This window comes from Bactrocera neohumeralis, chromosome 5 (genome assembly GCF_024586455.1).
Source record: "Bactrocera neohumeralis isolate Rockhampton chromosome 5, APGP_CSIRO_Bneo_wtdbg2-racon-allhic-juicebox.fasta_v2, whole genome shotgun sequence".
Classification (NCBI taxonomy): Eukaryota; Metazoa; Arthropoda; class Insecta; order Diptera; family Tephritidae; genus Bactrocera; species Bactrocera neohumeralis.
Window position 1 is genome coordinate 75,171,839 of NC_065922.1, and position 17,376 is coordinate 75,189,214.

The following is a 17,376-nucleotide window of genomic DNA, read 5'->3' on the forward strand; positions in this document are numbered from 1 at the left end:
CCGCTTCCCCCGCGGTTATGGTGTCGTATACTTTCAGGGCTGGAGTGTTTTCGTCCATTCGGACAACATGACCTAGCCATCGTAGCCGCTGTCTTTTAATTCGCTAAACTACACGTATGTCAATGTCGTCAAATATCTCATACAGCTCATTGTTCCATCGAATGCGCTATTCGCCGTGTCCAACGCGCAAATTAGCATAAATCTTCCGCAGAACCTTTCTCTCGAAAACTCGTAACGTCGACTCATCAGATGTTATCATCGTCCATGCCTCTGCACCATATAGCAGGACAAGAATAATGAGTGACTTATAGAGTTTGGTTTTTGTTTGTCGAGAGTGGACTTTACTTCTCAATTGCCGACTTAGTCCGAAGTAGTACCTGTTGGCAGGTGATATTCTGCGTTAGATTACGAGGCTGACATCGTTGTTGGTTGTGAAGGATATTACAGCTAGCAAACTTTCATAGCATCTCTTACCTCTCCTACGACATTTTTTTCTTGGCAACCCTGCGTACAAACATTTTAACTAAAGCAAACAATGACCCTCCCAATTGCAACATTCTTTCTCCTACATCTGTGTAAATAAATGCATATTCGCATGTTATTTGTTTGCACAACTATTTAGCCAAAACACCCACACACATGCCCACAATCGAAAACACACTCTGCTTGATCCATTTGTTGACTCGTTGCTCGACATTAAATCACAATCAAACACAATGGTTAGTAGTGATTGGCGCCACACTAACAAATCGCTCTCTGCAGGCAAGTAAAAATCTTTTTCGGTTGCAAAGCAATTTGTTGCATTTAATCTTTCGATATCCTGACCTTTTTGTGCGGCAATATGTTCTTCTGTAAATATAGTAAATAAAATTGTTTGCTTGAAAGCGCAACTTACGACTTTTGGCATTTATATGTTTTACTAGATGAGGGTCCATTACGTAGTTATTTAGTTTGGCGCTTTTCTCAACTCAACCATCAACATCAACGGCAACGACAATAGTAAAAGTTGTGCGTATGTGTGCCATGTGTGTGTGCGAAAGTGTCAGCGTGTGTATTTATACCGTTTACTGCTCATTATTGTTGGCTTATTTGCTCGACTGAAATAGTTTTGCAGCGTGAATTGTTAAATAATTTTGGGTTTCCGAAGGCCAGTGTGCGAGAAAGCACAACGGCCTGTTAGTGCGAAGCCTTAAAGTCAGGTTATGGCGAAGATTATTCGAAAGCTTACATTATTTCAACCTTTGAGTTTAGTGCGAAGCCATAAAGTCAGGTTATGGCGAAGATTGTTCGAAAAGTTATTAGTATTCGATTATGCTAACCTTTGAGTTTCTCACACTGTCATCCCTTTTTATACAGGGTGTGCCAAAATAAAAGCATGATTTAAATTTGCGTTCATTCCAATTAATCTCTTCACAGCATTTTGTATGAAATGTTCATACTGCTGCCGCAAAGCTTTCATTATTTTTTCATAATTTTTATAATAAAGAGATGTTTTTCTATAGTGTAACTCAACATTTTTACAAGCCTAAACTGTCAGCTGTCGATTTGTGTCTTTACGACAAAATTTAAATTTTGCGTTAATATTGGAACACCCTTTATTATATATAAAAATTACATATTTAGTTTAGAAAAAGTAATTTTATGCTTCGTATATCAATTATTACGTTTTTTGACCTTTGTGTATTTGATTTATACTATACTATGTGCATGCATTCGTGGCTTTAGGTATATAAAAATTCAGTTGTAAATATGTTCGTCTCAAAATCGTACTTAAGGAAGTTAGAAGTAAAATCTACATTTAACAGTTGACCTTAGAGGAAGTGTTGCTAATTTTTGGTTGCGTTTTCAAGGATAATGCCTGGAGTTTGGTTTCGATCATTTAATAATTTGTTATCTTTCTCGGCTATAACCGCGTAAGTAGTGTCTATGCCAATAATGAAGAAAAAATAATTTGTTATAAGCATTTATAGGTCATGCGGGGCCTTAATATAGGGTAGTCGAAAAAGTCTTTTCGTATTTTGTCAATAGATTTCGTTGCAGTCGAATATCTCCAGTGCTACCAAGCACATTGTGTCACATCATATAGTGTTAGAAAGGTGAGACTTTAAGCTTCATTTAACCAAAAAAAATTCAATTCGGGAAAGTTGAAAAAAGTTACAGCTGTTGAAAAATGGGTCAAAATAATGAAGAAATTCGCTTCATTTTGAAATTTTTGTTTAAAAAAGGGATGAGTTACTATAGCACAACAATGTTTCGCTTGCTTCCGTTCTGGAAATTTCGATGCGTAAGATGCACCTCGATCTAATCGACCTATCGTTGAAAAAGTCGATGTAAATATCGAAAAGATTGACCAGAACCGTCACATAAGCAGCCATGACATCGCTAAGGAAATTAACATTCATCATCAAACGGTTTTGAACCATTTAAAAACAGGCTGGCTACAAAATAAAACTCGAAATTTGGGTACCATGGGAATTGTCTGTTGTTTAATGGACCAAATTAACATCTGCGATTCATTGATGACATCGAACCATTTCTGAAACGAATGGTAACAGGTGACGAAAAGTGGATCAATAATGTGCGAAAAAGATCATGGTCCAAGCGAGATTGAAGCAAGCAATCGGAAACGACCAGAACTGATCAACAGAAAGGGCTTTATCTTCCATCAGAACAACGCTATACCACACACATCTTTGATGACTCGTCAAAAGGTGGGAGAACTTGACTGGGAAGTTTTGATGCATCCACCATATAGCCCTGACCTTGCACCATAGAACTACTATTTGTTTCGGTCAATGCAGAACTCCCTTAATGGAGTAAAGTTGGCTTCAAGAGAAGGCTGTGAAAATTTCTTGTCGCAGTTTTTCGCCGAGAAACCGGAAAAGTTTTACACTGATGGAATAATGTTTCTAGTGGAAAAATGGAAAAAATTTTCGACCAAAATGGTACATATTTGGTTAATTAAAATTCATTGTAGATGTACAAAAATAAGTTAAAGTTTGATTGGTAATACGAAAAGGCTTTTTCGACTACCCAATATTTCTTCTGCTTCTTCTTCTTCTTCTTTTATTAGCTCTAAATTTGCTTCAAAATATTGTGTCATCAACTTGCAATTCCCTCAGCTCCATACACAGTGGAAGACATTATGACACAGTTAATAGCTCATAAGAGTGTAAACGCCATGTAAGCTGCTCTTTATCGATGTTTAGGATCCTACCGCTGTCATTATTTTCAACAAAAGACATATGCTTTTTCACATTCATATAAGCTAGTCGCTGTTTTTTATTACGCCATAGCATTTATTTGCACTAAAATGACATTTACTTGCACTAAAGTTCTAGCGTATAATCAAGCTGGGGTCGCTTTAATTAATTGTAAATAGACAGTGTTAGTTTTATCGTGATAAACACGCGCTTTTAGCTCCTGCATTGTAATGAGCTTCCCACAAATTACTGCCATTTTGGCATTTCCTTGTCTTTTTGTGCTTTTTATGACATTTTATTTTAATGAGCAGCTTATAATATCACCTCATATGCATTGAACAACCGTCTGTCACAGTGCTCAATGAGCGCAATAAAATTGTTTAACTATTTTGAACTGGGCTGTCACCTGGCGACCGACAATTCGTTGATTGAGCATGCAGTTACCTTTGAATTAAAACAAATTTAGCTTTTTTGTTTTGCATAAGATTCGAAGTTTTTATTGAATTATTTAAAGTAAAAGTTTTTGATTAAGTTTAATTGTAATTTTTTCGTTATCTAGTTTAAACATATGCGCATAATTATTATTACTAATGTTAATTTGTTCAAACTTTTGCGGAAAGTGTTGCCATTTCACAAAAAAAGTTAAACTTTTGTTAGAGATTTGCATTTCTTGCTAATTATTTATTTGTATTAATTTTGTTTGTATTTATTTTTTATATTTTTCTTTGTATTTTTTTTTTATTTTTCTTTGTATTTATTTTTTTATATTTTTCTTTGTATTTTTTTATTTTTTATTTTTTTTTGCTACTGTTTGTTTAAGAATGCATATGTGTTGAATAACGAAATTAAAATTAAATTTTAAAGCTATAAAGGCGTCAAAAATTCCAACACCACTTTAGAAAGGCATAATTTCGTGTGATTTTGAGACATACATTTATTCCTTGTGGCAATTTTAAGTAACGTAAATATTTTATTTTTATAATTAAGTAATTAAGTGCTAAGTACATATAATATATGGATATGTTTACATTGGAGTTATGTTATAATTCGTATTTTTAGTATATAGCAACCTTTTTTTCAAGTTTTAAGTTAAAAAACTTCGTTATTAGCAACAATTTACTTCAAGGATTTACATTTATACATATATTTGTTTAGCAAGTATTTTATTTTTACATAACCAATTGTGCGAATTTTGATTTTGTCCAGCTTTGTTAGATATTTTTTATCTTAAAGAATTGTGTTTCTCTGAAATGACTTTGATAATTTAAAAATAATTTAAAATGTGGCGTACCATAGATGTTAATTTTTTTTTTGGTTTTTCGTTACTTGTTGCGTAATGATGAAACTATAGTTTTGATTTTAAGTATTTTGATTACTAAATTTAAGTTAGGCATAATTAAACTGGTATTTGTATTAAAAATTTTCAATATTATTTTCCTTGCTTATTTAAAAACACAAGTTTGTTAGAAGCCAAAATTTTATTAAGCAAAATGTTACTTTTAATTTTTAATATTTTTTTATAGTTTTATTATTTTTTTTTATTATTTTATTTTTTTTTTTATATACATATATATTTTTTTTAATACTATTATTTTTTTCCTTATTATTATATTTTTTTGTTCTTTTTTTTATTTTATTATTTTATTAAGTAAAATTTTTTTTATATATTTTTAATATTTATTTTTATTTTTTATTAATATTTTTATTATGTTTTAATCTTTAATTTTTTTTTTTATTATTTTGTTATTATTTTTCACTTATTATGAATATTTTTATGGTTTTGTTGCTTATTATCCTTATTAGTTTGCTTTTAGTTAAGCTTTCGTTAAGCAGTTTCATCATTAGCTGTTAAAATTCTGCATTCCTTAGTCATACGTCATCGACACAACGGATTTTGGTGTTGGTAATGGTGAAGTAGTATTTTCCTCCTCATTCTCGTCATCGTTTTCTTGTGAGTCTTCTGGCTCGCCCAACGCATGCACGAACTCATAGAAATCAATGCGTCCATCGCCGTCGACATCCACTTCTTTTATCATGTCTTCAACTGTACAGAAGTGACAAGTGTTGGAAATGGAAACAAAAAAAACAAGATTGCAATTTAACGCTTTGCATGAAAATAATCTGTTTACGGCAACCCTAAGGCAGCATGAAAAGTAAACAAGCTAACTGTAAAATCATGCAATTCTTAACGAATTTGTCAGCCAATCATACACATACATCAAAAAATAAAAATAAATAAAAAATAAAAAGAAACACATATACGCTCAGCTGCCCAACCACAAAAAAAACGACAACAACAAATACAAAATGTAAAACCACTCAATACCTGTAAGCTTGTACTTCAAAAATATATTATATTAAATACTTAACAAATTTGCCACGACTTACTGTCTTCCTCATCCAGATCCTCGCCCAAGCACTGCAGCACCGCTCTCAGGTCTGAGGCCGTTATATAGCCACGATTATGCTTGTCGAACACACGAAATGCGTCGCGCAACTCACGTTCCTCCTGATCGGCAGAGGAAAGCCCCGATTTGTCTTCATATGTCATGTTGGAGAGTATGTCCACAAATTCCTCAAAGCTAACATTGCCATCGCCTGCAGCGATACAAAAAACAAAAACGAAAACACCTTCAAGCAAGCAATAACAAAGTGCAAAGTGCTTTCAAATATAATATCAACGCTGTCATGGCCTTTGCTGCAAAGCGAGCTAACCTCCAACAGATATTGCTATTTTCTATGTTGCACGTTTTAACAATCCCGCCCAACTCACCGTCCACATCGATTTCCTGCAGCATTTCCTGCAATTCCTCGACACGCGCGAATTGACCCAATGAACGCATTACGGTGCCCAACTCCTCCTTCGTTATGCAGCCATCGCCATCCTTGTCGAATAGGCGAAATGCTTCGCGAAATTCTAGAAAACACACACGAAAATAGATAGCAATACAAAAAAAAACAAAGCAATATTGGTGTGACAACAGCATAAATTGGACAGTTCGTGACAACCGACACGTACAAAATGGGAAAACACAGACAGCTTAGCTAGCGCACACAGATTAGGTGAGGTGAGCTTAGCTTGTCCCTTAAACAACCTAATAACTCTATTTATCAGCCAACTACCGATCATACAAGTAATCGTGTTTACGCTGCAACTCACCGCGCATTTGACCCTTCGATATGCATGGACGCACGCCGCTCTCCGTGGACTCGGTCGAAGTGGTGCGCTGCGAGAATTGACGTGCGGTCTTAATGCGTCGCTTTGGCCGTTTGACGCCGCCTTTCGCCGCCGAGCTAGTCGTCGCCTGCTCCGGCAATTCGATTTTCCTTTGTTGTCTACGTGGCTGTAAGAATCTAGCGTTGCGCTGCACCGGCGATTCGTCGTAATAATCGTTTTCGCCATCAACGCCATCTTCGTAATCGTCTTCCTCATACTCATCGAGGTCCACGGCTGCCGCATCGTCGTAATCTTGTGTTGCTGTCGCTGTACGGCCGCTGTATGAGTCCAGCACCAATTCGGAGACACGTCGTTGTCGTAGCGAGACCGCTCCGCCGCTGCACGCTGCTTCCGCGTTCGCGGCAGCCATGCTGTTCGCTTGCTGCTCGCGTTGTTGTTGTGTTGGCGGTGTTGTTGCTGTTGTATCGGAACTGTAGCCAGCTGGTGGCTCGTAGTGCGCAGCGTCCTCAAGCTGTTGTGCGTCCGCGCTGTCGCCGCCAGCAGCCGTGTCATCCGCGACGCCTGTAGTCTTTCTCGTCTGCAGGAAATAATAACAAAAACAACGTGTTTTAGTGCGAATACTTGTGTTACACTGTTGCGCAGCTCACCCACCATTAGTTGCCTGAGTTCGCGGGCAAAGCTCGAACCGGCTAAAATATTATTAACAGCCGCGAATAGTTTTTTTCCTTCCAACTTGGCGGTGTTAAGTGAATTTCGGCGTTGCTGCAGAATATTGAAATGTCAAAAACAAAATTTGCAACAACAACACGCTGCCTTGTGTTGTATTTGTTTGTGTATTAAATGCAATTCCGCGGCATGCCCCCGTTCTAACGCCGTCGCCAACACCCTGTTCTGCCACACGCACACGAACGCGCTATTTTGTTTTGTGGTAGTTTTCGTAGTTGTCCGCGTTCACGCGCGCTCTTAATTGACAGCATCAATTGGCGTGCATTTACAATGGTGAAAATGTCATTTAACTGATTGCACTAATTACCAGCGTGTATGTATGTACATAGCAGACACCGCTTCGTCATTTATACAACGCGTTGCTGCACACTGTCACGAATAACTGTACTAGCAGGTCATTCACATGTCAATTTTCGTTTACGCGCTGCAGCTGCTTTTGACATCTGCTTTTTTAATTGAGTTTACGCGTATGCGTGTGTGTGTGTGCAGTTATTTGTGTTGCTGGACTTAGCAGCCTGCAAAAGAGAATTTATAATTAAGCTTAATTGAGCGCATCGATTATGCTAAAATGCGTGGTGTAAATTGAATAATTCAACTGTCACGTCAAGTCATGATTTTTGGTGCAGATTGCGGAGGGCGAGTTTAAGTTTTCCGCCTAATTTGAGCTGTCAAAATATTAATTAAGGAGCGCCAATTAAAAATTCAAACAGAAAAGTCTAATTAATTGAATGTAATGGTGCTAAAAGACACTGAAGGTAGTAGGCAACAACACTTAACAAATAATTGTATTTCCCTGGCGCAAAGTCAACCAAAAGACGGAGGAAATAGCAACAGACCTTTCTATGCTTAACAAATTTCAATGCTTCAAATAGCATTAAGTCTAGTATTCTTGCAAACCGAACGTTTTTATTTACATCTTCTTCTCCTTTCTGGATATTGCGTCGAATACTTTCAGAGCTGGAGTGTTTTCGTTCATACGTACGACAAGACCTAGCCAGCGCAGCCGCTGTCTCTTGATTCGCTAAACTATGTTAATATCGTTCTATAACTCATACAGCTCATCATTCCTTTGAATGCCATATTCGCCGTGGCCAACGCGCAAAGGACCATACATCTTTCGCAGAACTTTTCTCTCGAAAATTCGTAACGTCGAATCATCAGATGTTGTCAACGTCCATGCCTCTGCACCATATAGCAGGACGGGAATAATAAGTGACTTATAGAGTTTGGTTTTTGTTTGTCGAGAGAGAAGTAAACTCCTCTCTTTATTTACATACCGTACGATTTTTTGTTGATATTGAGTAGTCGAAAAAATCTTTTCGTATTTTGTCAATAGATGTCGTTGCAGTCGTATATCTCCAGTGCTACCAATCACAATGTGTCATACCATATAGTGTTGGAAAGGTGAGATCTTAAACTTCATTTCACCAAAAGAATTAATTAATTTCGATGAAGTTGAAAAAATGTTACAGACTTTCAAAAATGAGTGTACGAAGAAATTCGCTATATTTTGAAATTTTTTGTATAAAAAAGGGAAGAATGCCAGAAAGCCATCAAAGAAATTTGTGAAGTTTACGGAGACGATGCTGTATCAGTTCGTGTAGTAAACAATGGTTCGCTCGCTTCCGTTCTGAAAATTCGATGTGAAAAATGCACCTCGCTCTGGTCGACATATCGTTGAAAAAGTTGATGAAATTATGGAAAAGATTGACCAGGACCGTCACATAAGCAGCCATGACAACGCTAAGGAACTTAAGATTCATCATCAAATGGTTTTGAACCATTTAAAAAAGGCTGGCTACTAAAAGAAGCTCGATGTTTGGGTACCAAATGAATTGTCTGTGAAAAATTTAATGGACCGAATTAGCATCTCCTTTGCTAAAACGAAATGAAATCGAACCATTTCTGAAGCGAATGGTAGCAGGAGACGAAAAGTGGACCAAATACGACAATTATGTACGAAAAAGATAATGGCCCAGGCATGGTGAAGCTCAACAAATGGTCACAAAGCCAGGATTGAGGGCTCGAAAGATTATGCTGAGTGTTTAATGGGATTAGAAAGGAATCATTCACTATGATCTGCTCCAGTCGAACGATTGATTCTACATTTTACTGTCAACAACTGATGAGATTGAAGCAAGCAATCGAAAAAAAACGACCAGAACTGATCAACAGAAAGAAAATATACGACTGCAACGACATCTATTGACAAAATACGAAAAGACTTTTTCAACTACACAATATTTTTTTTTTTTGCAAACTATTTCTTGGATTTAGTGATCTAAATTTGGCATTTATACCGTAAGGCATAAAGTAAACAATTAATAGCTTTACTGTTCATACTCTTGACTGTAATTTTATGCAACTTTTGTGTATAAATTGCATCAATATTACTTCAGCTCATATTTTTCGTTCAATATACTTATTTTAATCCTCTCTTGCCATGTGCTTATATTGTCTCTTGAGCTTCAAATGCTTCATGCTGCAACCGACTGCCTGTAATAATAAATTCCATAAGTATTGAACTTCGATAAGAAAACAACTCACTTTACTAAGCTCAATATCATAAAATAAAATTACTATTTAATTTTGTAGTTATGCCAATGATGATTTTCCGGTACTCAAACTTCTGCCTTTTCCCACCCGCTTTCCAACACATTAGACAGTCATGGTTTTTTTTCCTCGTTTTAAGTTCTTAAGTAGCAGTTGCAAACTCAATTGCCATGCAAATTGTTCCAACAGCAACAACTCACTTCCACGCACAGATTCGCAAGTGTTTGAAGTGTAGAAAAAGCGTAAAAAAATATGCCACAGAAAAGTTGAAGCGTGTCAGACCAGGCATATATACTACTACTACTCGCACTATATAGTGAGTTTTAGGGTAAGAGTGCAAAGGTATGTGTATTTTATTGTTTTTCGCAAGATAAAATCAACGTCGACGATGAGTAAAGTTTATAGTGAATAATGTCATAAATGCAACTATGCATGTGAAGAAGAAGCAGAAAAAAACACAAAAAGGAACGAGGCGGCGGAAGTTATGTAGCTAACTGATTGGTTGTGGTAAGTTTGTGTGGGCTGCACTAAAAATGGTGTGCACGTCCAACAAAATAATGACAGTGTTGATGGCATTGCTGTGCTCTCTTGACATTATGGAAGCAGACTTTTGGATTTGTTTGGTTACGGTGTTGATATCACACACACGTTAGTCTGAAATTTTGTTAAATGGAAGAATATTTGCTTGGAAAAATGTGAAAATTTTTTAAGCAGTTTGGTGCAAGGTGTTGAAATATTTTGAAACTCTATATTTTGATGCACTTTTTTTTAAGAAATGAAAGGCTTTGGACTTTGTGAAGTGAGTTAAGTTTCTCGCTGATTTAAGTTAAAAAAAAAAATTAGGCTTCACGTTAAGTAACGTTTTAAGTTAAGTTTCACGTTAAGTTGCGTTTTACGTTAAGTTAAGATTCAGATTAAATCAAGTTAAGTTTCTCGTTAAGTTGCGTTTTACGTTAAGTCTTACCTTGGCTTAATTAAAGTTTCACGTTAAGTAACGTTTTATGTTAAGTTGAGATTCACGTTAAGTCAAGTTAAGTTTCTCATTAAGTTAAGTTTCACGTTAAGTTAAGTTTCACGTTAAGTATCGTTTCAAGATAAGTTATAGTTCACGTTAAGTTGATTTTTACGTTAAGTTGCGTTTTACGTTAAGTCTCACGTTGGCTTAAGTAAAGTTTCACGTTAAGTAACGTTTTTCGTCAAGTTAAGATTCACGTTAAGTAACGTTTTACGTTAAGTTTCTCATTATGTTAAGTATCACGTTAAGTTGATTTTTACGTTAAGTAATTTGTTGTAATTTTTTAAGCTACATACATATGTACATACTTCCAAAAGCGTTGTTCAACAACTATCATCGCTTATTGCACTACAACTGCTTACTGCTACTAGTCGCTACTATACGATAACAGCTCCATTTGTATATGTAACTTCTGTTCACTTTGAAAACTTCGAGAGTTTGAGGCTTTGACATAAACTCGAGATTTCAATGGATTCCCGTTAGCTCTAAACAATACACCTTCTTGCGAAGTGTAAGATTTTTTGTCTGTTTGAAGCGTGTTTTCAGACTGTTTGATCCGCAAATGTCACAAATGTCAAAAAGTGTCTCAAATGTTAAGGAATTTCCCAAGTGCCAAAAAAAAATTCACAAGTGTCAAACAAAAATGTTGCAAAAAATGTGACAAACGTCAAAGAATTTTCATAAATGTCAAACAAATCTCATAAATGTCAAACCAATTTCATAAGTGTCAAAGAATTTACATAAATGTCAAAAATTGTCACAAATGTCAAACAAATTTCACCAATGTCAAAATAAAATGAAAAATTGTCGAAGTCGATTTGACATTTGACATATTTTTGAAGGATGTATGTACATATATAACACATGTATAAACTTCATTGCGTTTGAGTCTAATACTGCATGATTTTCCCGCCAGCATTTAATTAAATGTAACTAGTTTACTGTTTGATAGTAGCATGTGTAAAAGCTACTATTTATGTGTTGAAAACTCATAAAACCAAAATTTCTCCCTATGTGGCTTGTACATATACTTGTCAGCATATTCTTTATACTTGTGTCTACATATTTTCAGCAGTTATCCACACATTCATGATGTTTGATTTACGTAGTAGTTTTACAGACTTTCTCACGTACTTTATTGGCTTCCGCACATAAAACTTGCAAAGCTAGCGGAGAGTTCACCGAAAATATGATATAATAAATATTTCACAGCTACGTACATATGTATGTATGTAGAGTTCGACGCTTTTCAGTTCGGCACAACTATTTTTGCTGCAAACTTCTTAATCATCCAACTGGTTTATATAACTTAGTGAAGAATTGTTTAACTTTTTTAATGTTTGTGCAAAGTCGTTTGGCAGACAAATTGGCTTGAATTGCCATTTTTGTTTTATAGTTGTTAAAATTATATTAAAATGTCAAAATATTTTCAACATGAGCGTGCTTTTGTGTGATTTTAAAAACATTTGACGTGTTTGTATAGTGCGCAGCAACCTTAAAGGATCTTGTTAGTTATCGAATATCGATAGCGCTGAACTCAGCTGAGAGCTAAGAATTTAAATATTTTGAATTATTTAAATGCTTTTAAATTATTTGTTTTATAATTCGCACGAGTTGGCTTATATAGCGCTGAAATAACAACAAAAAGTGCTTTACTAAACTTGAAACAGCTTTTTGCCTTACACACTATGGCTTATTAATCACTATTGTTGTAAATTTTCTCATATTACTTTTCCAAATAATTGGTTTGGCGTCACTTTCTTATCTCTTGTGCGCACGGTTTCCTCGCATTTTTTTTCTACACACAAGTGGTTAGCTTTTTTAATTCTCTTCGAAGCAAGCAACTTAGAAAAAATGCTGGTTTCTTATTTACAAGCAATAAAGCGCTTTTGTATCTTCTTTTATTAGCGCCTGAAAAAAATAACATTAATTTAACGTAGACAACGCTACTTAATCCCAAGTGTGGCACTTCAGTTGTTTTGTTATTGCAGCTTTACAAAAAAAAAAATAATAATAATTAAAAAAACAATTGGAAACATGAAGCAGTTTTATGATAAAAATGGGAACACAACAATACAAATTCCAAGAAAACATCGCGCATAGCTGCACTGAGGCCTAACGAAAAAAATAATACGCGCCATAAAGGGACGTAAGCAATAATGATAATGGCGCAGCGGCTGGTGGCGTCTCGCGGTTAAAGGAGATAAAAAAAAGCGCACACACGCAAGTAGCACAACAATGACCAGGAGCTACTCAAAATAAATACGTGCAATAATAATAATAATAATGCGCGGCGAACGGGAAAAAATCCAAAGCAATGTGCACAAATAAAAACCGCATAAATTATGTGGTTTGAGAGCGGCAAACATTCAATTTATATCTTTACGTGTACTCCGCCAATTTGTGTGCAACGCGTAGCAGTAGATATTCGATAGCACTGTTTACGCAGAGCGGCAGGTGCGTGGTTGCGCGGTGATTGCGCTGATTTAATTTTATTTCATTTGGCTTTCGTGTAAAATAAATATGAAGCGCATAGTGATAAGGCAAATTGACGTTGAAACAATTAAGCGACATAAAAATAAATTAACGGCAATGAAGTCTACAATTTTTGGTGTATAAAGTTGGAGAAATGTCCTGATTTTTTCACATCGAAATTGGCCTGTTAAAAATACAGAAAATGCATATAAAGCATTTATAGACATACTTAAGTAAAGTTGTAGAACTATGGAACAAAATTTAGAGGCAACAAATAAATCTTTTTTTTTTTTAATTTTATTAAGCGAGCCGTAGTTATTCCCTACGAATTGGGCTAGGATATCGCTTTTGAGTTTAAGTGAAATTAAGTTTCATGTTAAGTTAAATTTTATTAAGGAAGCTGTAGTTATTCCATAGAAAATGTGGTAGGGCATTGTGTTCTAAATTAAGTGAAGTTAAATTTCACGTTAAGTCAAATTTTAAGTCAAGTTAAGTTTTACGTTAAGTTACATTTTACGTTAAGTTTCACGTTACCTTGGTTTTCACGTAAAGTTTCGTTTCAGGCTAAATTAGTTTTCACGTAAAGTTTCCTTTTACGTTAAGTTACGTTCTAAGAAAAGCTGAGTTAAGTTTTCAGTTAAGTTACACGTTGGTTAAGTTTTAAGTCAATTTAATTTTCAGGTTAAATTACGTTTAAGTTAAATTAATTTTCTCGCTGAGTTAAGTTTTGAACCAAATTAATGTTCACGTTTTAAGGTAAGTTAAACTAAGTTAAGTTTCACGTTAAATTGCGTTTTACGCTAGGCCCCACGTTGGCTTAAGTAAAGATTCACGTTAATATATATTCAGGTTAAGTCACGTTAAGTTACGTTTTACATCAAGCTAAACTTCACGTTAAGTCGAGTTAAGTTTCTCATTATGTTAAGTTTCACGTTAAGCTGATTTTTACGTTAAGTAATTTGTTGAAACTTTTTAAGTTACTTCCAAAGCGTTGTTGAACAACTATCATCGCTTATTGCACTACAACTGCTTACTCCTTTAACATTTTTTAAATAGTCTTCCTGCTAAGTAATCACTACGGTAATCGTTGCAAGTATGTATGTATGTAGCTTCACAAAAAGCTATCCATTTAAGCAGCAGCATTATTCAAACGTTTTTCACACTTACATCTCCGCTTAGCATGTTAAGCTCACTGCTGCGCCACATTGGCCACCCAGCAACTACTACTTACACACAAGTGTGCTCGCACTTATCCACTTGGGCGCCCACTTCGTTACATAGCAAAAGTGACGAACTAAGTAAAAAAGCAAATAAATAATGCCGAGAAAACAAACAAAATGTCGCGCCGCTGACAGCAAGGACTTGTTAAATATGTATGCTAATCGTGATATGCTTGTAAGTTCATTTTCATACAGTGCTTAAGCGTGCACTCGCACTGCTTATGCCAAGCAAAATATGTCAGACCGTTGAGGCAGTGCTTTGCGCTTGCCGTCACGGCCTGCAAGGTCATTATAGTGTTGCTACAACAATGTCAGATGTCAAATATGCGCTTAAGTGCTTACAAATTTCTATTCTTTATGCTTTTGATATGCTTCTTAAGTATTTTTTTTTACTTTTTTTCTGCTTGCTCTTTTAATGAACTTATATAGTAGAGCTCCTTGCTTGCAAATGGATTTTTATTTATCTCTTGACACACTTAAGCACTTTAAGTTTTGACAATCTCATTATGTGCGCTTTACAAACCAAAACGCATACATATGTAATTAAGGAAGTATTTGTGCAGAAAAATAAATTTCGCATTGTCTTCCTTCATGCGCGCGATTGCAATGCGTAGCTGCCGCTGCAACAACCCTTTAACCTAATTTCTTGTTATGCGCTACTGTTAAAACACCCACGTATGTAGATATACATATATAGTATGTATATGGTACGCGTTAATATCTTATGTATGCTCTTACGAAAAACTTTAGCAATTCAACGGTGCAACGGAGTCCGCCTTCGCTTGCGAAAACATTAGATGTGGAAGTAAGCTTGCCAGTTGTCAGTTGATCTTGGCGTTGATAATTTTTCAAAGTTCAGTAATGTGTTTTTTCCACAAGCAGGAGGGTGAAAATGCATTAAGGTATCAAACGTGTTCAGAAAATCTATAATATGTATATGTTTTTAAGAAAAAAAGTCACAATTTAATATCATCAGAATTTTGTAAATCTCGGTTAAATTCGGTAAGTTTACAGCGCTGATACCCGCTAAGTGGATTATGGAGATTCCGCTGGAATTTTTGAAATTTCTGTGCTTTGTAATTTATAAAACACTGCGGTACGTATCAAGAGAAGCTAACGCATGACGAAGGCCTGCCACTATTCAAATTTGGTGACCCAAGGTATGACATGATGTGAAATAAGTTTAAGTTTAATTAGATATACGAAAAGACTTTTTCGACTACCCAATATTTACAGTTTCGGTTAGGTTACATGAGATTTCGGTGCTGATAATCGCTTCGTAGCTTAAAGGAACTTGGATTTTAAAAAAATCTGTGCTTTCTTATGCCAGAAACGCATAGGTCCAACTGCAGAAGTTTTTCATCTAGCTTCACAAGGAACTGTACATAATAATCATAATGTGTTATCCCACGCCTAACTCAGAGATCAGCCATCTAACCTAACCCAACTAACTTAACTTTGCTAAATATATGTAACTTTCAATTTAATGGATATATTTTTACTAGACATTAAACAGGGTTTGTCCGGAAAGTAATAAGACTAATTTTCTTCCGCCGCGACTGGAGATCGGAGCGTGCGCTCACCGACAGGATTCGGTAAAGGGCGTTTCTGGCTAACAAGCGGCTGGTCAGTTGTCTCCGAGCACCTGGAGAGTCAGGGCAAACATTTTCGCGCGACGGTTTTCTGAGAGTGATGCAAGCCGAAAATGCAACGTTTGTTAGAGCAGAGATACGCGATTAGATTCTGTGTAAAACTCGGTAAATCTGCGACAGAGACGTTTGATACGATCAAGCAGGCACTAGGTGGCACTAGGCCTTTGTGGAGGGCCGGGAAGACGTCGCTGATGAATGAGCAAACCGAAAGTGAAAACGATGCTCATTGTCTTTTTTGACATCGAAGGCATTGTCCACCATGAATTTGTTTCTCCTGGACAAACCGTAAACGTCAAGTTTTACGTGGAAGTCTTCAAGAGACTCAAACGAAACATCAATCGGGTCCGACAAGACATCGTAACCGATTGGAAGTTGCACCACGACAACGCCCCGGCTCACACCACCTTTCTTCTGAACAGCTACCTAACCAAGCCCGCCATACCAACGCTTTCGCAGCCGTCCTACAGCCCAGATGTGGCCCCGGACCTTTTTTCGGCAATCAAAGCTATTCCGGAGAATGCCTTCCGTGACGTCTTCAATGCTTAGAAAACGCGCTGAATCGACGCAGAAGGAACATATTTTGAAAGTTTTTAATGAATTGCAACGATTGGTTAAATAAAATTTTTTAAATCGACTCAGTCCTATTACTTTCCAGACAAACCCTGTATGAGACATGCTAGCATTTTAACTGTGCCCTGAACTAGCCTCTCTACAAATCTCAAACGCTTTCTGCGCACATTTTGCATATATAACCTCATTGGCGCACCCTTTACGACAGTGTGTGATGCAATTAAAAAATGAAGTCAACTGTTTAAAGTAAAAATTAAACTTAAATTTACTAAATTGCCTTCGGCCGCAACTCTACCACACACACCCGGCCACTGCGTGCGCACGGCCTTAACACTTTAGGTGTTGATCACCAACAAAGTTGCATTAAGTTAATAAAGTTGCTGACAATGTTGACTGCCGGCTGCCGGCTGGTTGCCGCTGCTGCAGGGCAGATGAAACTGCGCCTGCTGCCACATTTAAACGCATAGCGGCACTTGAGTGCTGGTGTCGCTGGCGTGCATCGCCTTTTTGCAGCAATGCAGCAATGAAATATTAGCTACGGTGCAAAGTATGTCACGTAGAATAATGAAAAATGCGAGCAAAAGCAAAAATGAAATTAGTGCAGTGGGAGTAGCCGGGCAACTCACATGCATGAATATGTGCCATACTGCTGTGATAAGCAACGTCGCTATGGCGCAGACGTGCTACGACCGTTATTTACTGTTTACTGCGACGGCAGCAGCGCATAAATGTGCGCATATGAATAAAAGCTCACAGTGGCAGCTGCTGCATGTGCGCCACTGCT

General features: G+C 36.4%; 1 protein-coding gene across 2 annotated transcripts in view; it reads right to left on the reverse strand.

Annotated features, from left to right (window-relative positions):
- Nucleotides 1-3,883: 3,883 nt before the first annotated feature.
- The window catches only part of LOC126758490 (uncharacterized calcium-binding protein B0563.7), a 28,187-nt gene continuing 14,694 nt past the window's right edge, over nucleotides 3,884-17,376 (reverse strand). For both annotated transcript variants that reach the window (XM_050472768.1, XM_050472767.1), the window contains exons 3-7: nucleotides 7,033-7,622; nucleotides 6,364-6,958; nucleotides 5,977-6,120; nucleotides 5,592-5,801; nucleotides 3,884-5,247 (exon numbers count right to left, since the gene is read on the reverse strand). In XM_050472768.1, the coding sequence (XP_050328725.1) occupies nucleotides 5,069-5,247; nucleotides 5,592-5,801; nucleotides 5,977-6,120; nucleotides 6,364-6,958; nucleotides 7,033-7,035 (1,131 nt within the window). In that variant the 5' untranslated portion in view covers nucleotides 7,036-7,622 and the 3' untranslated portion in view covers nucleotides 3,884-5,068. The remainder of the gene's footprint in view (nucleotides 5,248-5,591; nucleotides 5,802-5,976; nucleotides 6,121-6,363; nucleotides 6,959-7,032; nucleotides 7,623-17,376) is intronic.